This window comes from Sorghum bicolor, chromosome 6 (assembly GCF_000003195.3).
Source record: "Sorghum bicolor cultivar BTx623 chromosome 6, Sorghum_bicolor_NCBIv3, whole genome shotgun sequence".
NCBI classification, from domain to species: Eukaryota; Viridiplantae; Streptophyta; class Magnoliopsida; order Poales; family Poaceae; genus Sorghum; species Sorghum bicolor.
Window position 1 is genome coordinate 10,589,494 of NC_012875.2, and position 23,006 is coordinate 10,612,499.

General features: G+C 47.7%; 1 protein-coding gene across 1 annotated transcript in view; it reads right to left on the bottom strand.

The window, feature by feature from the left end:
• Positions 1–18,980, bottom strand: part of LOC8085777 — a 40,331-nt gene extending 21,351 nt beyond the window's left edge. Inside the window, exons 1-15 of the mRNA XM_002447533.2 lie at positions 18,584–18,980; positions 17,507–17,558; positions 17,347–17,423; positions 17,142–17,275; positions 16,956–17,052; positions 16,817–16,874; positions 10,776–10,884; positions 10,568–10,691; positions 10,307–10,493; positions 9,904–10,217; positions 3,098–3,186; positions 2,943–3,013; positions 2,122–2,232; positions 1,458–1,520; positions 624–761 (exon numbers count right to left, since the gene is read on the bottom strand). Of these exons, the coding sequence (XP_002447578.1) occupies positions 624–761; positions 1,458–1,520; positions 2,122–2,232; positions 2,943–3,013; positions 3,098–3,186; positions 9,904–10,217; positions 10,307–10,493; positions 10,568–10,691; positions 10,776–10,884; positions 16,817–16,874; positions 16,956–17,052; positions 17,142–17,275; positions 17,347–17,423; positions 17,507–17,558; positions 18,584–18,786 (1,827 nt within the window). The 5' untranslated portion in view covers positions 18,787–18,980. The remainder of the gene's footprint in view (positions 1–623; positions 762–1,457; positions 1,521–2,121; positions 2,233–2,942; positions 3,014–3,097; positions 3,187–9,903; positions 10,218–10,306; positions 10,494–10,567; positions 10,692–10,775; positions 10,885–16,816; positions 16,875–16,955; positions 17,053–17,141; positions 17,276–17,346; positions 17,424–17,506; positions 17,559–18,583) is intronic.

A 23,006-nucleotide genomic window follows, 5' to 3' on the forward strand; every position in this document is an offset into this window, starting at 1 on the left:
AGTGCTTACCTCACATCTAATTTCCAAATTGTAAGTCGTTTTGGCATTTTTAGATACAATGTTTTTACTATATATCCAAACATAGCATATATCTAGATGCATAATAAAAGCTATGTACCTAGAAAAGACAAAACAACTTACAATTTGGAACAGGGGTACTGTGTTTTCTTTATATGCAATTTTGAACAGAAAAAGCAACATCTAGTGAAAGATAGAAAGCTGGGTTGCAAGAAACCGAAGAGAAAATATCAATGTGGAAACCCATCTCCAATATATTTTTATCTGACAGGTTCCAGACACATTTCATGGCATTCAAAGAAAAATGCTTAAAAACATAAGGAGATGAGGCAATGTTACTTCAATGAACAAGCAAGAATTGTCACTACAGCACCAATAACATAGACCACAGAAAGTTAAAACTATACTGTATTTTGTTGAGGCACCGATATGAACTGATTCCAAGAAAAGTGTTCTCACAGCAAAATTTGATAACAATAAACACGAAAAGAATCGTAGTTCTGCCCTTGCATTTTGCTGGGAAAGAAATCAAGGAAGCAGACTGCTATTATATCTCTAAACCCCAGCATAAGTATTACAGGAATGATAAGGCAGTATGAATGTACCTTTAGTCGCCTTAGATGAAAAGCAGTGAATTCTTCCTCTCCATGGGGCAGCAGTTGCCGGAAAAGCCAGCCACCAACCAAACGAACATCTGCAGAAACCTTTGATCTGCAGAAAAGGTTGACTATAGCATCGAGCACCTACAAACAATCAATGTGTATAAATGGCAAAGAAACACATAAGCATCCCATGACATCATAAAGCATCACGTGTTCAGAAAAAAGGCTCATAAAGCAAGAGGTCTATTTTAAATGTAACTTTAAAGTTGATAGCATGTGTCACAATCACCCTCCAAACATTAACGAAGAACTATAACTAAAACTAGAAAGCAGATACAATATCATTAACTAAGTCCAAGAGATCAGCATCTGTGACACAGATAGGTCTCGATAAAAATTCTAATGCTGCAAACAGTCACTTAAAATAACCTTTCTAGGTTACTAACTTACAAGATAATCCTAATAAATGAATAAAATACAAGTTATATCAGTTACTGGGATGCCCAACATAGAGATGCCCACAGTGGTAACACAAAATCTCAATGGATGAACTGTAACATTAGCCTAGATGAAAAGTTAAAGTAATTTGGAGACACATCACATCCAACACCTTAAGATACATTTTGTTAAGATGCCTAGAGGTGTTTGGTACATGCACATGCTCTCAATGAAAGCAATAAATATTATTTCTGCATTGATATAAAAGCAATGTTATTTTCTGATTCGAATTACACAAATAAGAAGGATGCCATCATTATTATTTCAAGAAAACACACTCCAGTACTCCACAGATAAAGGAACCAAACAGGTAATTTGTGTGAGAATCAACAAATAAACCTGATATCTGTGAGCTTTGGAAGTCATTTGCCGTGGATGGTGACACTGTAGCCCATATTTATCCTGTAGAGAGGAAAATAGTATATTAAGGATGTCCTGACAAACTAAGAATCTAAAGAACAATTAAAAAAAGGCAAAATTTGCTGTTGGACATGCCAAGTGATGGCACTTTGCTCGCGGACACCTATTTTCGAACGATTTGCTGAAAGACACTCTAGTTCTTGATAAATTAGTTGGTGGACACCATGCGTAACAATACTTTTATAAAATAGATATAAAATCATATAAGTACCTCAAAATTATACCATAAAATCTTCTAGATAAAATCTTCTAGACAAAGGATATTCCCTTGAATGTCCCTTGTCACTTCGTCCATTACCAAGGCAAAGAGATACGGGCTCAAGGCTGACCCTTGACGAAGTCCTATTTTAATCGGGAAGTAATTTGTGTTACCATCATTTGTTCAGACACTAGTCACGGCATTATTGTACATGTCCTTCATGAGGGTAGCATGTTTTGCCAGCCGGATTGTTCTTTCCATTTTAATGTAGAGGCTTATTATAATGTGTGTGTAAAGACATGTACACCTTATTTCTTCTAATTTAGTGAAACAATAGGCTGCGTATTCGAGAAAAAAATGTAGGGATAAAGAGCAGCGGTGTACCTGAAGCTTCCTTACATAAATATCAAAATCACTACAGATGCTGTCATCAGTTAGACTGCTGCTTGATGAAAATAATTGCCTTTCAGCATGGTCTTCACCTACTAAAGCTTGCTATAGGTAGAGAAGACAGGTGTCAGAAAATCAAAGCAAAATGTAGTATCATGATCAAGTTTTCAAATACAAAGGAGGTAATACTAAGACATAACTAGAACAAAGGAACAGGGGACTGCAAAACGATGAAGGGCCAATAAATCTGCCAAATCTTGTCCATTTTATAAGGTTGCATGCACCAACCAGATGAACCCAAAGCTTAAGCCTTTGGGAAGAGGTGGGTAATCCACTTTATACTTCAACACTCCCACTCACATGCAGCCACAGACAAGGCTCAAACGTGGAAATATAGGAGCGGAGGACTTAAATGACCTCTGGCTTTGATACCATGTAAGGTTTCATACACCAACCAGATGAACCCAAACGCTTAAGCCTTTGGGAAGGGGTGGGCAATCCACTTTATACTTCAACACATTTAACACCAATCATGACTACCCATAAAACATTATACTAGCTGCCTTACGTGATTTTTAATGGTAAGAGAAACCCTGCACATGGTATAGAACAAACTGTAGCTACTTAAAAAATATGAAAAATATAGCACAATAACCATTCACATAGACATCTACAAACAAGGTGTCAGAATTTTAGGATGCTAACAACATAGTCGACTAATGTTGAGGAGAACATGGGTGCATTTCACACTAGAGTAAGAAAACAAGTAAAAGAACTGTTTTTCTCTCAAAGTGGGAAGGTGACAGTATACTTACTAATAGAAGTTTCTTATGCTGCTTTCTCTGAGGGAGGATTCCAAGTGCATCCAGCATTGATTCATCAAGTTCTATAAATCCAATAATTACTTACAATTATTTTCTGGGAAAGAGACAGTGAAAAGCATAAGCATATAAGAAATAGTCAAGCACACCTTTCGTCTGCAATAATGTAGCGAATAAGCACAATGAACCCAAAGCTTGTGAATCATCTCCTTCTGTGATATAGGACAGCAAGTGTTCCCTGAAAATTGCAGGAGTCAACACGCATGTATACAATAATCTGATATGTGAACTGCGGAAAGCAATACTCCAGTATCTAAATAGTATGCTAGTTGTGATGAGGAACATACTATTTAGATGTATCACTGGAGGAGATTCTTTTCATTGCTACTTTTTAGGAATGGAGCTTGCTTTGATGTAGTTGTATTGCTTTGTGCAAAGTTTGGAGTTAGTTCTTGTACTGGCCAGATCTGGAGCCCTGGGTGCTCTCAGTCTGGTTTCAGACTTATTCTAGTTGTGTAATAGTAGTTGATGCCATCGTTTAAGTGGTTGTTTGTTGAACTCTGAAGTCTGAAAACAGAATCTTGTAATTCTGTAGCATTTATAGTAATAAATTCAAGATTGTCCTATTAAGGAAAAAGATTAATAGTATGCCGATTTAAACCATTTTTTAAAAGAAAATGTAATCCCAGAGAAAAAGATATATCTATTATATTATCAATAGGGATAATATAATAGATATACCTTTCTCTGTGGGCTTACAGGGATCGAGAGCGCTCGCTAAATTGAATCGGTCCCGTCCCGAAATCGGTTGTATCTGCTTGATCTGAAGGTGGAGCAGCCAGTGTGCCTGGCAGCGCAGTGCATGGAGGAGCCATGGTTATGGCATGCCCGATTCAGGCACCTCAGCTTTGATGCACTTGAGCGGTCGAAGAAGATGGTGCGCGGTCTGCCCCACATCAAGCACATCAGCGAGCTGTGCGATAGCTGCTTGGCAGGAAAGCAGAGAAGGTCGCCGTTCCCCAAGGCGGCGAAGTATCGCGTGGCCGAGGTGCTCGAGCTGGGCCACGGGGATCTTTGTGGGCCAATTACGCCAGCTACGCATGAGGGAAGGCGCTACTTCATCCTACTCGTCGACGACCACAGCTGGTACATGTGGCTGCAGCTCTTAACGAGCAAGGATGGAGTCGGGCAAGCAGCTATACGTGCTCAGGACAGATCGCGGCGGCAAGTTCACCCCGATGGAGTTTGCCGCCAACTGCACAGAGAAGGGGGTGGTGCGCCGCCAACTGCGCAGAGAAGGGGGTGGTGCGCCGCCAACTGCGCCATACTCACCGCAGCAAAACGGCATAGTGGAGCGGCGGCATGGCCCGCTCGATGATGAAGGCGAAGCGGATGCCGGCAGAGTTTCGGGGCGAGGCGGTGAGCACGGCGGTGTTCATACTCAACCGCTCGCCCACCAAGGCTCTAGAGGGGTGGACATCGTACAAGGCTTGGAACAGGCGCAAGCCGAATGTCACGTTCTTGCGCATGTTTGGGTGCGTCGGCCACGTGACGAACGCCAAGCCATTCCTCGGCAAGCTGGAGGACAGGAGCACTCCCATGGTGTTCCTAGGCTGCGAGAATGGAAGCAAAGTTCCACTTCCTCATGGACTGCGTCGATGGAGGATAGATCGTCATCGAGTTCGTCGAGACTGGCAGGCAGCTCGTTGACATCCTCGCCAAGTTCCTCAGGCACCTCAGGTTCATGGAGCTGAGGAAGATGATCAACATGGATGAGGTCATGACTTAGCAGCAGGATTAGGGGAAGAATGTAAGACATAATCTGCTGCTGATCCATTCTCCCTCTGTTGTCAAGATCAGGAGCAGGCACCGGCCAGCTCTTGGTCATTGTAAGAGTATGGCAATAGGCCAAATCTAGTACAGTAGTTGGTAGTCAAATACATCAGCCATTGTTGGTAGTCGGCTGAGGTATGCAATGTACTAGCACTACTAGTAGTAGTTGGGCTGTACTCAGCCATGCCTTGTGTACCTTATAGTTGGTACAAGGCCTGTATATATACCAAGTGATAGGAACGCAGACCCTACTGGGAACTTGTCGGAGATTATAGGGGTGAGTGATCAGAGGACGAGGTCTGTCCCTGAGTAGGCGAGCAGCAGGCGCCGTGGCTGGGCTGCACGAGCAGGAAGAAGACAGGCGGCTAGGGTTTAGGGGTGGCTCCCAGCTCCCTAAAGGAAGCCGAGCAAAATAGATTGCTCTTGATAACTTGGGCCTGAGCCCCTAATCCTTATATGTATATGTATGTATGTATGTATGTATGTATATATATATATATATATATATATATATATATATATATATATATATATATATATATATATATATATATATATATATGTATTCTAAAAGATAACTTGGGCCTGAGCCCCTAATCCTGACGCCTAATTACCCACTAATGGGCTTCTTCCTTCACGAGTACTAGACGTCGGTCATAACATCTCTCCCCGCCTGCACAAACAGCTCGTCCTCGAGCTGGAAGTCGGGGTAGTGAACGCGAAACTCCTCCAAGGGCTCCCAGGTGGCTTCTTCAGCAGGCAGGCCGCGCCACTTCATCAGGATGCGCCATGTACCACGGCGCTGCTGATCTTGCAGGGCCTGCTCCGGCTCGGGATGAAAGCGACCGTCCGACACCGGAGGCAGGCGCCCGGAACTGCTGGAGGGTCGCCGCGTGCCTCTTGAGCAGCCCCACATTGAACACGTCGTGGATGCGAGCGCCATTTGGCAGCTGTAGACAATAGGCAACGCGACAAATGCGTTCCAGCACGCAGAACAGTCCGACGTAGCGCGGCCCAGCTCGCGCTTAGCCTGAGGGTCCAGGGACTGCGCTGTCTAGTGTAACAGCTGCAGCTAGACCCAATCGTCGACGGCGAACTCAACGTCACGGTGACCAGCGTCATAGTATTTCTGGACAGCTACTGCGCCTGCAAAAGACGTTGGTGCACCTCGGCGAGGATCTCATCACAGCTGCGGAGAGCATCAGCAGCGTCGGTACGCGTCGTCCCGGGCTAGTACGGCAGGATAGGCGGCAGAACCACGGAAGACGGCCGTAGGCCACCACACCGCCCTATGTACCAGCCCTGTTTGAGGTGGCCTACGGCCGTCTTCCGCGGTTCCGCCGCCTATCCTGCCGTACTAGCCCGGGAAGGAAGTGTTGTAAGCCTATGCCTGCCTGCGGGCAATCACCTGTAACACAACGCAGATACATGGCAATCACCTTGTTCACCACCTCCGATTGGCCGTCAGTCTGCGAATGGAAGGCCGTGCTCATGCGCAACGTGACGCCTGCCATCTTGAAGAGGTCACGCCAGACGTGCCCAGTAAACAGTATGTCGTGATCGCTGACAATGGAAGAGCGAAACTCGTGGAGCCGGATGACACAGTCGAAGAAAGCTCGAGCAACGGAGGTGACCGTGTAGGGATGGCCAAGCGCAATAAAATGCGCGTACTTGGAGAAGCGATCGACCATCGTGAGAATGACAGACTAACCACCAACCTTTGGGAGGTCCTCAATGAAGTCCATGGAGATATCCGCCCACACCTGGGACGGCACCTCCAGCGGCTGTAGCAGCCCCACGGGCAACAGGGTCTCCGTCTTGCTGCTCTAGTAGGTGCTGCAGGACCGCATCCAGTCCTGCACTAGCATGCGGTCGTCTGGAACAAAGAAGTCGGAGCAGAGGTGATGCAACGTCTTTTGTGCGCCTTCATGGCCAGTTGGGTGTGCCAGAAGGAGCACCTGGTGGCACAAGTCTCCGTGATCCAGCACAAAGATGCGGGTCCCGTGAAGGAGCAACCTATCATCAAAGCGCCAGGGTGCTCGCAGCTCGCCTGCCTCAAGGCGCCATAGCAGCAGTTGGGCATCCGCCACCATCATTGTGGCGTAGGGAATGTCGTCGATGAAGGCAGAAGAGGGGCCGGAGACAACGCCCAGCTAGCATACACTGGTCCGCGGCGGCCTCCTGCTCGACGTCATAGTGGGACAGAGCATCGACCACGGAGTTGAGGTGCCCGGGTGAAACCCAATGGTGAAGCCGAAGTGGAAGAGCTTGTTGATCCATTGATGCTGCGGAACGGTCGATAAGCGCTGATCAAGAAGAAACTTCAAGTTGTAATGGTCAGTGCGAATAAGAAAATGTCGACCACACAGGTATGGGCGCCAGTGGCGCACCGCTTGCACCAAGCCGACTCCCGCTCATAAGCGGTAAGCTTGAGATGGCATCCTGCAAATGGTCTACTGAAGAACTTGAGAGGTCCAGAGGTCCAGCACCCTGATGGAGGAAGGCGCCAAATCCATGCAAGACGCGTCGCAGTCCACCATGAATAGCTTGCAAAGTTAGGCATCTAGAGAACGGGACCGATCGTGAGAGCGCGCTTAAGGGCCTGGAAGGCCTCCTCGCCCCCATGTCCCAAGTGAACGTGTCTTGTTGCGGCGATGAGTCTAAACTCCCGGATGAATTACGGGTAGTAGCCTACCAAGACCAGGAGGCCCCGAGCTGAACGCGGCGAGGGCCACGCAGCGACCGCCGCCACCTTGTCGGCATCCATGGCGACGCTATCTGCGGAGATAACGTGGCCTAGATAGGCCACGGACGTCGCCCCGAACGAGCACTTTGAGCACATAAGGTGGAGACGATGCGCTCCAAGCTCGTCGAGGACGATGGTGATGTGTTGCAGATGCTCCGACCACGAAGGCTGTAGATGAGAATGTCATCAAAAAAGACCAGCACAAACCTTGGCAAGTAGGGCCAAAGGACATCGTTAATCAACACCTGGAACGTCGCCAGTGCGTTGGAGAGGCCGAAGGGCATCACCAATAATTCGTAATGGCCGTGGTGAGTTCTAAAAGCTATCTTGGCGATGTCGTCGGGGTGCATCCGTGCCTAGTGGTAGCTCGAACGCAAGTCGAGCTTGGTGAAGAAGCGAACCCCGTTCTAGCAGAGGCCCTGGCGATGTTGTTCCTGCTACTCCACCGGTGCGAGATGGCGAAAAGGGCGGGCGGCTAGCGCTGCATTGCCTACCGTTGGTACTGGAACCGTCAGAGCCACGCTGGGCACGTGTGTAGGTGTCGAGCCAAATACATGGCCGTCTGAAGATCCGGAGGTTTGCGCATCTCCACATACACCTGGATATGTTCCGAAGGCCACCGACGAAGAGTTCGGCCTTCTGTCGTGTCGAGATGTCCCGAGCGTGACAAAGCACTACCTGGAAACGGTCAGCGAAGTCCTGCACGGTGGAGATAAACAGCAGTCGGTACAGTTCAGCCAGTCGACTCCCACGGAGCGAAGGACCGAAACAAAGGTGGCACTAGCTCCCTGAAGTGCTCCCATGGGGGCATGTCCTTGCCCTCGTCCTGCTCGAGGGTGTAATACCACGTCCGGGCCATACCCCAGAGGTGGTAGGTGGCAAGCCATGTGCGGTCAGACGCGAGTGTTCACTGGCCCCGTAAAAACTGCTCACAGTGATCGCAGTAAATTAGCGTCGTAGGTGAACCCCAATTTGTAGAATTTCAGGAGAGGTGGCTCCTGCCCCTAGATGATCGGTGCAGCCCCCGTGTGTGACAGCCACGGAGAGGCGGTGTACGACTGTTCCACGCTACAGGGCCCGTCAACACCCCTGTAGAGGACGCCTGGAGCAAACAGGCCACCATAGGCCATGGTAGCACCCTCGGCGGACGCCGGAAGCAGGGACGGCTACGGAGGTGACATGGTATAGACGGGCGCGGATGAGCCGAGCGTCCAGGTGGGGATCGGCGATGGCGACAGTGGAAACCGAAGCTGGTGTAGCGGAACGCCCATGGATGGAGTTGCCGCTAGCGCGGTCATGCTAGACCCCTCGTAGGGCATCCCATACTGGTACGACGCTTGGGCGCCGTGAACGCAGCTGACGACAGTGGTGGCAGAGTAAGCGGTGGTGGGAGTTAGGGCAGCTATGGCGGCACATAGGGCCCTGCAAGGAAGGCCCTGATGCCAGCTACAGCCTGGCCGAGCTCCAAGATGGCTGCCGACAACTACTTCGGAGTCAGGACGACGGAGGACGAAGGAGCAGACACCGACATGGACAGCACGAGCCCTAGAGGAACCCAGCGCTGCGGTCGTGGGGGCCATCAAGGCGGTGGTGGTGGTGGGCATGGTTTGGGTGGATGGCAGCGAAGGTGGGTGGTGGTGCTGGGTAGAGAAGTCGACATCAAACCTGAGATCTTTGATACCAGATTGATAGGAACGCGGATCCTACCGTGAAATTGTCGGAGATTATAGGGGTGAGTGATCGGAGGACGAGGTCTGTCCCTGCGTTGGCGAGCAGCAGGTGCCTAATTACCCACTAATGGGCTTCTTCCTTCGTGAGTACTGGACGCCGGTCATAACACCAAGGGTGCAATGAAGAAAAGGCTTCTAGTTTGCCACATTCAGAGGTTCAGTATCAGCCAATGGTGAAACAGGGTGTGTGTGCTGAGCTCAAAGGGCTTACCTGAAGGTAGCTTAGCAGCTTACCTGAACCTTGATTGTGGGGACCAACAGGGGGTACAACAAAATCTTTAGGTGATTCACTTTCTTTACATTTTAGAGATCTAAACCACTTTACGTTAGGCTTTTAGCATACAAACTCCAGATCTTACATAAATGTGAGCTGGAGCTCTTTGAAAAAGGGCCTAAGAAGACACTTTCACTTTGCAGCATTATTAGTAAGGCATAAGGCATGCCATTAGAATATTGCAGCACTCGAAAATGTAACTGCAGCACTCGAAACCGAACCGAACAAACCAAAAAAAACCGAATGCCCAGTCCTATAAAAGCGTGCATTTTGTTATCTTACATATGGCATTTATCCTCCATCATTGAACAAATAAAGTATGAATAGGTCAAACTTGCATAATGGAAACACCTTCCAGCTACAGTAACATACCTTGGTGTGTTGCCTTGGCAGCAATCACTTGGCGGTGAATTGTTGGGCAAGCGTTTCCAACTAACAGAAGACAAAGAATTTGGCTCATCCTCATTTGATTGCTCGACAGCAGAGGAAGTAGTGCAATAATTCTCAAATTTGCAATTATCATGCTCAGATGTAAACCCATTAGGTGTCCCTTGTTCCTTATCATAAAGGCCATCAGGTTGATGAAAAAGGGCAGCAGCTACAGTACTTGCCATATCCTTATTCTTAAAAATGTGTAGTATACAACAAAGTAGATACATTGATGTAGTGACACTTAAGTCCAAATCCTAAATAAAAAAATTATAAGAAATATAAGAAATAAGAAGCCAACGCAGAAGTAGATGAGATAATATGTAAAATGTTTCTCAGCACTTACTGTGCTCTGCCTCTGCAATGATGGGAATAAGAACCGAAATACCAGAACTTGCAAGATATTTTCAGTGATGAACCTTTCAAGATCAGGAATACCAGAAGACATAACATCACTGAAATAATACAGTGTGTCTTCAATTTGCACAATTGCATCTTCAACAGAAGGCATTGGCAAAGAAGAATTCGCATTTCTGTAATAAAATAAATAATCCAGCATAAGGAATTAACACAAAAAAAACCCATTCTAGTGATGTCAGTAAGTTACCGTGAAGAGTGTGCAACCAACTTATCCAAGTCAATGCACTGCTTCTGAAAATGCTGAACTATGTCTGAAAAATAATCTGATAGAGGCACACGGGAAACGAATCTGTTAACAGATTCATCTCCAACTGAAAACAAAGAATTGCCCAATAAGCAAAAGTGGATACAGGACACAAGCATTCATAATGGACACCAAGGGCTTACCAACTTACCATGATAGACATTGAGTGTCAAGGTACGTATAGCAACTCGAATCATGCTATCCTCATGGAAAGCAAACTTTAAGGCCTCAACATAAAGAGGAAAGGAAGTGACCTCATCCTGCATAGAACAAAGGGGATGAGAGGAAGCTAGTAAACAAGGGATCGATGCACAACAAACCTCAAAAGCTCAACTAGTCCAAACTTTTAGTGGGCAAACAAATGAATGATGCGATTAGAATACCCGTGTGAGACAAGCAAATAACTATCTTCAGAATATGCCTATATTTCAATATGGGTGGCACACCCCTAGCAAAACAGGGTAAGCACAATATGGTGTCTGCCCCTAGAAAAACTGGGTAACAACAATATGGGTGGCACACCCCTAGCAAAACTGGGTAACAACAATATGGGTGGCACAACCCTAGCAAAACAGGGCAAGAACCACATCCCTAAACATTGCTCACAGCACACTTGTATCCAAACTTAACCGCAGTAGTGTCATGGTTCATATTTGGTCATATTTGTCCTTAAAGTAATAAAATGCTGCTACTGACCTCAATAACTGATACGGCGTGGCCGTCAAGGAGAGCGCAGAGGAGATTGGAGAAGGTAGCCAGGCAATGGCGCGGTGGGGAGATCGCCGGCGGCAGCAGCTGAACCGCATGCAGCCACCGTCGACGAGGAACCCACCCACTGGGAGGTTCTATTCTTCTTCGATGATGATAGATTACATTCCTAAGTGCATCCTTTATAGTCCAGGTGCATTTCCTTCCTAACAGACAATGGTCCAGATCCTAAAAACCCTCCCTAATTATTCTCTTACTAAAACTGAAAAGGCCTTAGCCACTGCTGGCCATGACCGTGGCCTTCCTCACCCAGCGCCTATATTGGCGGCCTAAGGAGTCCACAACATTTCCCTCCTCTCTGACAAACAGCTCGTCCGCGAGCTGGAGCGCCGGAATCACTCTTTGAAATCAGCAAGCGGCTCCCAAGTAGCATCAGCAGCAGAACAGCCATCCCAATCGACCCAATGTACCAAGAGCTCCCAACGACCACGGTTCAAACGAGCTCGAACCACCTGGGATGGTGTAGGCACCACACGGCCCCGAAGGATGGGCAGCAATAGCATGATGGCAGCAGGGGGATCCCCGTTGAACTTTTTCAGCGAGGCGACATGGAAGACATCATGGATGCGTGCCTTCTGTGGTAGCTGCAAGCAGTAAGCAACAGTGCCAAGTCGCTCGATGACCTGATAGGGCCCGAAGCAGACCGAGCTTAGAAGGAGCAGCAGCCGCGCTGCTGGAGGCGTAGCAGCACCCAGTCACCAACAGCAAACTCCACATGGCGGCACTTCTGATTCTGTTGCTCCCGCATGGTGTCCTGAGCGAGGATGAGACGCTCCCGAATCTCAGCCAGAAAAATTCACGATCCCGAAGTTGCTGATCCACTGCAGCCACATGCGCCGCGCCCGGTGTGTAAGACATCAGAGCTGGTGGTGGCTGGCCATGAACGACCTCAAACAGTGTGAGCGGGCTAGTAGGAAGTGTTGAAACAGAACTCCACCCATGGAAGCCACTGCAAACACAAACAGAGGCGATCGCCGGCGAGACACCGCAGATACATGACAATAATGCGGTTGGAGACCTCCGATTGGCCGTCCGTCTGAGGATGGAAGGCCGAGCTGCGCAGGAGCTTGACGCCAGCCAACTTAAACAATTCCTCCCAGAAGTGTTTGGTGAAGATCGTGTCACGATCGCTCACGATGGAGCACGGAAAGCCATGGAGCCGGACGATATTGTCAAAGAACGCCCGGGCCATGGACTGCGTGGAGTAGGGATGGCTCAAGGCCACGAAGTGAGCCATCTTGGAGAACCGATCGACGATGGTCAAAATGACAGACTTGTCACCCACCCACGGAAAGCCCTCCACGAAGTCCATGGCTATGTCACTCCAGACATGACTCGGCACCGGTAAAGGCTGAAAAAGGCCAGCCGGATGGAGATGTTCCGTCTTGTTGCGCTGACAAACGGCGCAACTGTGAACACAGTCGCGGACAAGGCGGTTTGCGCGGCTGTTGTAGAACAAAGCGCGCAGCCGGTGGAGAGTCTTTTGTGCCCCTTTGTGCCCAGCTTCATGGGCGTCACATAGCAGCTGCAGCAAGAGGTTGGAGCCCTCCAGAACAAAGGCACGGCCGTTGTAGAGCAGCAGGCCGTCAACAATCTGCCACCCATCCATAGCTGTGCCTACAGCAAGCCGTTTGCAATGGAGCCGTTTGCAGAGCCGTTTACATAGCAGCTGCAATGGAGCCGTTTACATAGCAGCTGCAATGGAGCCGTTTGCAGAGCTGTGCCTACAGCAAGCTGACGGCAGAGCTCTTGAACTGCGGCATCCTCCTGCAGCTCAGCACGCAGCGTGTCATAATCGCTGAAGAGAGGCCTAGACAGGACCAAAACCGCAGCCTCCTCATCACGGCAAGACAGTGTGACGGCGATGGTGTTGAACTTGCCAGCACGGTACTCGACCATGAGATCGTACCCAAACAACTTGGAGACCTACGTGTTGTAGTATGGTCATCAGGCATTGATCGAGGAGAAACTTGCGACTCCAGTGGTTGGTGCAGATGGTGAAGGCGTTGACCCTAGAGATAAGGCCACCAATGACGGGCGGCCTTGACCAGCCCAATGAGCTCCCGCTCATAGACAGGTAGCTTGGCGTCGTGAGGAGAAACCGGCCAACTGAACAATACAATGGCGCCGTCACCTTGGTGCAGCACAGCGCCAAAACCAGCGTCGGACGCATCGCAGTCCACGACGAAGCGCTTGGTGAAGTCGGGCAGCTGCAGGAGGGGTGCGGTGACCAGTGCTAACTTGAGGACGAGGAAGACGGCCTCCGCGTTGACCATCCAGGTGAAGGCCTCCCGCTTGAGGAGGGCAATGATGGGTGCCACCACGCCACCGTAGCCGGCGATGAATTTTCAGTAGTACCCGATGAGGCCCAAGAACCCACGCAAGGCGCATGCCGAGAATGGACGCGGCCAAGCTTCCACCACTGCAACCTTCTAAGCATCCATGGCGACACCCTCGGTGGAGATGATGTGGCCAAGGTAGGCAATGGATGGTTCGCCGAAGTAACACTTGGATCGCTTGTCGAAGAGGCAATGGTCGCACATGAGCTGCAGCACCCTTTGACATGTTGGAAGTGCTCAAGCCCACGGGGACTATAGATTAGAAATTTAGAATATCGTCAAAAAAACTAAAACAGAACTGCGGATGAACGGCTTTAGCACATCATTCATGAGCGCTTGGAATGTCACTGGAGCGTTGGTGAGGCCAAAGGGCATGACACGGAACTCGAAGTGCCCCCGATGCGTACAAAATGTGGTCTTGGCGATGTCGTCCGGGTGCATATGCACTTGGTGGTACCTGCTGCGCAAGTCGATCTTGGTGAAGCAGGCACCCTTCAACTCGTCCAGGAGCTTGTCGACCACCAGGATCGGGAATTTGTCCTTGACGATGGCATCATTGAGGGCGCAGAAGTCGGTGCAAAAGCACCAACTATTGTCATGCTAGCGGACCAGGAGCACCGGGGAGGAAAATGGTGAGGTCGACTCCCAGATGATCCCCTGGCCTAGCATGTCCTCGCACTCCCACTCGATCTCATCCTTGAGGAGCTGTGGGTAACGATACAAATGCACCGCTACCAGCGGGAAGCTCGGCAAGAGGTGAATCCAATGGTCTTGACGGCGTGGTAGCAGCAGGCTGCGAGGCTCCTCGAAGATGTCCTAGTAGGACTGCAGCAGCTCCTCCAAGACGGCGCGGGGATCGGCGATGGCGCAAGCGGCCACGCCCCGGTTGCTCACACCGGTCCAATGATGGGACCGGCCGTTGTACCAGAAGGACATCGCCAAGGCGACAAAATCCCAGACGACGCCCAAGTCGAGCATGAAGCAGTCGATGGAGAATGCCTTGTTGCCGATGGTGCCCAAGGTAGCTGCACATCCGATCAGCGTTGGTCACCATCATGTTGAGGCCAACACGCGGGGAAACGATGAGGCCCAAACGCTATGCAAGCGCTGAGTGGACGAACGTATGGGTGGAACCGGTGTGCACTAGCGCTCGCAGCTAAACGCCGCCCATAGTGACCTACAGCATCATGGAATCAGCAGAGTTGAGGCCGATTAGCGCATGGAGGGAGATCTCCGAATCAGTGATGTCGCTAAGGGGGTCCTGCTCGTCCTCCGCCAAGTCCATGAGGAAGACACCGCCCTTATCGGCGCACTTGTGCTCCTTGTTGTATGGCTCAGCGCAGAACATTGTATGTTCTGTCATTTCTCTTGCATCTCCGCTGCCGTGAGAAGCGAAAGCGAGGGCGCAGGCCCTCCGTCTTGCCATCTTGCGTGGTGGCGTTCATGGCGCCAATGCTTGCCAACGCGCTAGTGCAGTGGCCCGAAGGCTGAGCCGTGGAGCTGTTGACCGCTGCTCGTAGGCCCGCGTGAGGCTCATGGCTTGTTGCAGGTTCTTCGAATGCTGCATCTCCACGTCAAAGGCCAGGAGCTGGCCCAAACCACCAGTGTACAGATCGATCTTGGTGCATATGGATAGGTGGTCGCAACACAAGAGCAGAGCGAGGTAGCACCTTGAGTACTCCTCCACCATCCCCGTGCGAAACAGGGCCTTGATCTCGACGAGGGAGTTGGAGCGGATGGGCAGCCGAAGCGGAGATTGATGAAGTCGACGAAGCGCGACCAAGGAACCATGCCGAAGTCGCGTTCCATCTGATAGTACCACTCCACAACGGTGTCGTCAAGGTGCAGCGATGCCATCCACACCTTCTCATCCTCCGGAGTGCGATGACCGCGAAAGAAGTTGTCGCATTTGTTGAGCCATGTTAGCGGGTCGGACTCGCCATCGAAGCTCGAGAAGGAAATCTTGGGCAGGCGATGTGGTTCGCAGCGATCGAAGGAACGTAAGTCACGCCCACCATGTTCAGCGTCGCGTCCTCTGCGGTCATAGTCATGTCCGTAGTCACGGCCTAAGCAATTGTAGTCGTGCCCATAGTCGCACCCGCCACGGTTGTCGTAGGAGCGCCCACCCCAGTTGTCGTAGTCATGCCCGCCATGGCTGTAGAAGTTGCGGTCGAAGCACCCCCGCTCACGGCTGTCGTAGCGCACGTTGTCGCACGAGTCGACGCCATGGTCGTAGCGCTCCCTGTCGTGGATTGCGCGGTCGCAGAAGGAAGCCCAGGCGTGGTCGCACTCGGAGTCGCTGCCGCTGGTACCCTTGCCACTGTGGAGCTTGCCCATTCCATGCACACGAGGCGGGCGTTGTGGGAATTGAGGCGACCATTCATGGTGGTCAGTTGGCCCAAAATGCGAGCGAGCTTAGCGTCCATGGCTGCAAGATCAAGAACGATATCGGACATGGAGGTCGATGCACCAGAGATGGTCTCCGATACCAAATTGATACGGCGTGGCCGTCGAGGAGCGCGTAGAGGTGATTGGAGAAGCAGACTAGGCTGGGAATTGGAATGGAGAGGTTAATGAGGCAATGGTGTGGTGGGGAGATCGCTGGCGGCAGCGGCTGAACCGCACGCAGCCACTGTCGAAGAGGAACCCCACCCGTTGGGAGGTTCTATTCTTCTTCAATGACGATCGATTACATTCCTAAGTGCATCCTTTCCTAACAGACAATGGTCCAGATCCTAAAAACCCTCCCTAATTATTCTCTTACTAAAACTGAAAAGGCCTTAGCCACTGCTGGCCGTGACCGTGGCCTCACCCGTCGCCTATATTGGCGGCCTAAGGAGGAGTCCACAACAATAACATGGCAATAGGGGTTTTTTTTTGTGCAGTCCACTCAGTGAAGCTGCATTACATCTGAGGAGTCACAATTGTTGGTTGGATACAGAAAAATATTGTGCTACACTAATTGTGCACATAAAACAAACCAAAAAGTATGAAAGGGAACAGAATAGAATATACTTAGCAGTCCAAACAAAAGAAGCAAGGAACAAGGCTAGAGTATCTGTCTTCCAGAAGTTCAGATATATACATTTTTCGTCTTCACGAGCAAAGAAATTGTATTCTTGTTCAACTTCCCACTTATCGCCCTTCACAAAATGGTACCACGTAAGCCGATACATATAATGGTCAGTCCAAAAACTAAAGTTATATAGGCAGGTATTACAAACCGCAGAAAAGATATGTAGTACGATAACATCTCATCAATTCGAAAGTCAAATGGGAATGTAATCAAGAAGTTGATGTGCTCATTGCTAAAAATGTAATCTGCAGAAAACATAAACACTTGAATATTAGGCCTTTCAACTATCTGCATTGCAAAAACTGAGTGGATGCTGCAAAGTAGGAGAACATACAAATTGAGTGTTCATTTCTCAGATTTTGGATCATGATACCCATTGTCTGTAGCAGTTGGAGTGACACTCTTGACAGCTTAGAGATCCTTAGGACACGAGCGAATTCACCCATGATCTGTTTCTCCATAAAATATCTGAAAGAGAAAACAACAAATAAATAGAACCAGAGCAAATTTCCTGCAAAACTTGATTGTTCAACACTTACTCAAAAAACGAAGGATCATGCTGGTCACCATATATCATAAGTTCTGCAATTGATCTCAATGCTTCAATCACGAAATCCTATAGGACAAACATCAGCATCAATGGCACAACTGTGAAATCTAAATGAAATTCAAAAATATTGGATGGTCAGCTAAACCTGCCTTGTTAGCTTCATTGACAACATGAACCTTTTGTAGCTGGTCTGTTAAATACCTGAAGAAAAAGATCTCACTTATCACAAAATATGAAACAATTATGATCATGATGAAGAATTTGAAATTCTTGCACATAACATGAATACAGGATCAAATTGCAAGAACTTTTTTACATCAATTACATTGAGCGAAGAGTAGAAAGGTAATGGGATCATAGTTTCTGAAAAATTGAAATTGACCATAGCAACATAGGATCCATTTTGATATTTTTGGCAGTTGATTGTCTTCTTCAACAAACAATTTCAACACTTACAAATACGCAAACAAATGCACAGACCAAAAGATAAGAAGAATATACAAAACCAAGATTCATTTTTTGTTCTAACAAACTCATAAAAGGGTATTAGCTAGAAGAAAAATTTGAGTTTATGTGCTATGTACAGACTGCTGTTGCTGATTAACAATAAAATGGGAATAATAAAGCCAGATTTTTTATGACCAGGTAAAGATTATTGCAGATGAAAAGTATGCAGTTACATGTACACTTCATGTGTTTAGTTTTTATATATATACTCCCTTGGCCTCAATTTGTTTTTTACATAGGAGACACATTTCAGAATAAATATTTGTGAATTGAAGAGATCAAGCTGGTAGCTATTGCAACACTTTAACTCCCTACCACTACTACACCCATGAAGCAAAAAGAGAGTTTTGAGTGATAACATGGACGTGTGCTCACTTATCAACTTCTTTCTTTCGGTAAGAAGTAAGATCCTCTTCCATTTGTATTGAATGGAAAAATTACTAGTGAAAATATACTTAATTATCTCTGGGGTTTCATCGTCACTAGGCGACTTTTGCTGCATCTGCTTTGGGTCATGTTTAATAAATTAAGTGGAGCTTCTGTAATTCTATTCTAGTTGGGGGCTAAATGCAATGATAGCAGCTCTCGTGCATGTTCTTTGAGGAAAAATAATCCGGGCGAGCAACCTTGCGGATCTACGGGCGGCTCCATCCTATGACCTAATTCGACCACGTCGGCCGTCGGGCCAGGGAGCGCTGCGCAAGGGGTACGTGACTCACCGGAGCTCCTCAAGGGAGAAGCGGTTCCTAGTGCGCCAGAAAAGCCACATGTTGGTGAATCCGCTCCGCCACGCAGCGACGGCGCGGGCGCGGGGAGCAAGCTCGGACTCGGAGCCACAGGAACCGGGGCGCGTGGCGGAAGGCCCGTCACGAACGTGCGCGGGCCACCACGCTGCCGCCGCCGGAGGGGGAGCGCATCGCATCCGCGGCGGCGGCGATCGCCGGCGGCCGGTGCGCAGGGATCGCGGGTCGAGGCGGCTCGCCTTTTGCCTTTTCGATTCTCCTTTTCTTTTCTTTTTCTTTTCTTTGTTTTTCCCTCGCCTTCTCCTTGCTGTTGGGTTTCGCACTTCCGCTATCCTTTTCGGCGCCCGGTTGCTTCGTTGGGTCGTCACGTCATTTGGCAGCGCTGGCGCGCGGGGATGCGGTGGTGCAGCAACTGTTGTGGAGAGGGGCTGACGCTGGAGGCAAAACGTTCTCCCGTGTGCCTCCGCCTACGGCCTACTCCCTCGGTTGTACCAATAAATATATTTTTTTAGTGATACGATCCATATTTAACCATTTATTTTATTTAATTTTTTTAAAATAAATAAATTATCATAAAAATATATCTAACAATAAAATAAGTCATAAAAAATAATATTTATTAAATTTTTTTAATAAGACGAACGATCAAACATGAATCATAGACTCTGTTTGGTACAGCTTAACTTTACTACTAAAACTGTTTTTTAGAAAATAGTTTTATGAGCAACTTTCTAGATGAAGTTAAGCTACTTTGGAAAAAGTGTTTGATAAATAGCTTCACTAACTACTTCTTGCATAGATGGAAGAAAGGAACGAGGGAGAGAGCTGCAATAAGCTACTTTTTTCAACTTCATCCTACTCATGTTTTTACATATTTTTATGAGAAGAGAAGAAAAACGGCTTCACCCATGAAACTGTTTTAGAAACACGTGTTTGGCAAAAAAAACTCTTGTGAGCTTGTACCAAACAGGGCCATAAAAGTCAAACAAATACGTTTATTTGTGAGACAGAGAGAATATCGAATTGTGTTCGGCTAGATATCGGAATGGTGTTGCCTGATATAGTGATATGATAAGCCATGTCATATAGGTGAGCTGGGCTAAAAATAGATATAAGAAAAAGGTAGTTATGCATATTTCTAGTACCATAACATTTGTACATAACCTTTTTATCTCTATTAGGTAGCGTGCTTATGCATTGCTACGGAATAGTTAATATTTTATACTTAAAACATATGAATCTCACAATAAGATAACAATACTATAAAAATTAAATACCAATGTTAAAGTGGTATTTAAACTAAAAAACAAAATTTGTAAAGTTAACATAGTCACGAAGAGTGCAGTATTGCAGGCTTTGCAGGCTCACAAACTCTACTTTATAGACCTTTCGGTGATGCGGCTAAGATAATGTTTTATATCGGTAGGAAGAAATCTTCGATATCATTTCTTTTGTGTGCCAATAAATCCACGAATACAATTTCGCTCCTCCACGGGTGAAGTTTTTCGTGTGGTTGTTGGTTCAGGACAGAATTCAGTGCAGGTCCAACCTTAGAAAGAAGAACATCCTGGATGATGATATTTGTAAGCTATGCAACATCGACACAAAAGATGCAGATCATATTATTTTCGGATGTCTTTTCGCTAAACACTATTTCGACAAGATTGGGTGGGGTAGCAGCCAAATTGCTAAGGTGGAGACCCTCTGGACATCTAGAGCACCACCAGACACACCCCAAAAGGCGCAACCAAGCCTCATCCTTCTCTGTTAGGAACTTTGGAAGCATCGGCATGTTGTAGTCTTCAGGCATACGGCGTCCAAAGTCGACAACTTGATCGTAGCTTGCAAAGCCGCTGTCTATTTGTGGCTGTATAGAGTTCCTAGAAGGTCTACTTCCCTATATAATTTCTAGAGCTTATCCAATTGATGTAATCTCCCTCTCCCCTCTCATTGTCTTGATCATGTAACTCTAGCCTCTTGGCCTTAAACTCTAGGTTCCCATAACCCTGTCCACCCACTGGGATTTTCCAGCATCTATGGTAAATGGATCATATGAAGACTTTTCGTCCCCCTGTTTAACTAAAAAATCACGGATAAGTTCCATCGCATCTTCATACTATCATGTACACTAGTTCGGGTATATGTAAATATTAGTGTCTGTTACATGGGTAATACTACATATTTTGAAAAATCTCCAACAAAACCTTAAAACAAAGTATGTCTTACTCATTATATAAATATATGTGGATTTAGGTCTATTCCATATAGACATATACTATAAAATAAGGTATCCATTTGAGTGTCCGTGGCAAGATTCATCATCAGTAATAAATAGAAATAGTTAAATCATATGTATTATTATTGCAAGCGACGATGACTCTAAGTTATTTACCCATCTATATTGTCGGTGTCTGGACTCGTGGTCCAAACACTAAGTAATACCAGTTTGTGTGCCCCCAAACCTAGATGGTGATGCAGTAAGAACATAGGGATTTATACTAGTTCAGGCCAAGCGTGCCCTACGTCCAATGTGAGAAGAAAGTTTGTATTATCCTGCACTCAAGTGCTCTGAACACCGAAGCCACCGAGCACACCGCTCTGCAGGCCGTCGTGACTTCGGTCTACGACGCGCTTGAGGTAGGGGACAACCGCTCTAGTAGCTCTCTTCGGAGCCACTTGGGCGCCCTCTACACCCGAGTGGGCGAAAGGCTGAAAGAAGCCCTCCACACCAGCGTGAAGCGCACTCTGGCAGTGGTGAGCTCCCACTTCCTCAGCGTCGACCTCCCAGCCGTCAGCGAGGGTTACGTTGTTGGTGATGATAAGAATGAGGCCATGGAGGAGGTGAAAAAGCTTGCCGAGGCAGCAGAAGCCCCTGGGGACACCTTGGCCACCTTGTTTGAGCTAGAGGTGGCACTCCCACCACTAAACCTATAGGGTAGGAGCGAGGCAGGGCCATAGTTCCCTTGTAGAAATTAATCTTTTATTTACATTCTTTGTTAGACTTTGTGGCATGTCGAGGCCTCTTTTGAAACTTATTTAAGTCTCTGTGTACATATTTATTAAGTCCCTAATTGCTTTTTTTTTGTCGAATGACCTAGCCTCGGCAGCGCGAGGCATGGTTTCAATCATAAAGCGATTTCTATCAAGTACTTGCAAGATTTAGTCGCAAAATTTGTCTGAGTGTTCCGAGCCCTGGCCCTTGCTCTGCCTTAAACATAATCTCCATAGGGTCCTTTTTAAATTTGTGTAGCCGATTCTTTGGATCAAAGGGGATGGCGAGTAGGAATGTCATAGCCCGTGAGTGTGGATGGTTCCTGACTTGTCCAGGCCTAAGTCCCTTAGAATAACCTTTGACTTTTAGGTCTCTACGAGTTCTTTTGTCGAAGCGAGCAATACGGTTTGGGTTTGGAATATTCTTAATTGAGATTGATCAAAAAAAAAATTGAGACTAGGGGGGCCTTGTAGCCCACGAGGGAGGCTCGGGATCTGCCGAGGCAGAGCTAGGACTCACTCTGAGCTCTTTTTGGAAAGTAAGTATTACCAAGCCCTGACCCTAGGCTCGGGTAAAAGCTTAAGAATATTGTACAAAGGCATTTCTTTATTGCTTTCTTAAGATAAGAGTATGTGCAATGCTTTTGAACTTAAGGGTAAAAGCGACGTAGTTGTCCGATGTTCCAAGAGTTGGTGAAAACTTCTCCCTTCTCGTTGGCCACCTTGTACGTTCCTGGTTGAAGCACCTCGGTGATGACAAGGACCCTCCTAGGTTGGGGTAAGCTTTGTGGTGCCCTTGATTGCTCTGTCTCAGCCTCAGCACCAAGTCGCCAACCCTAAAGGCTCAACTGAATGCGTTAGTCAGGCCGAGTGTAGGAGGGCTACATCTCAGGCTTCTTCTAGTTGGTCCAAGGTGTCCTCCTAGAAAGTCTTATTGTTGTCTTCGTTGTAAGCATTTAACCTTGGGGCACCATATTCTAAATCCATGCGGAGGATGGCCTCGGACGCATAGACCATGAAAAACGGCATGAACCCCATGGCTTGGCTTTGGGACATTCTTAGACTCTAGATGACAGTAGGGAGCTCGGTGAGCCACCTTTTGCCGAACTTGTTCATGCGGTTGAAGTCTTGGGTTTCAGACCTTGGAGTATATTATTGTTGGCACGTTCTACCTACCCGTTGGTTCTTAGGTGAGCCATTGTTGCCCAGGCCACACGTATGTGGTGCTCATCACAAAATTCTAAGAACTTCCTTCCGGTGAACTGTGTCCTATTATCAGTGATGATGGAGTTTGGGACCCCAAACTGATGAATTATGTCGGTGAAGAATAACACTACTTACTTGGACTTGATCTTGGCAATGGGGCGAGCTTCAATCTATTTCGAAAACTTGTCGACTGCCACAACTA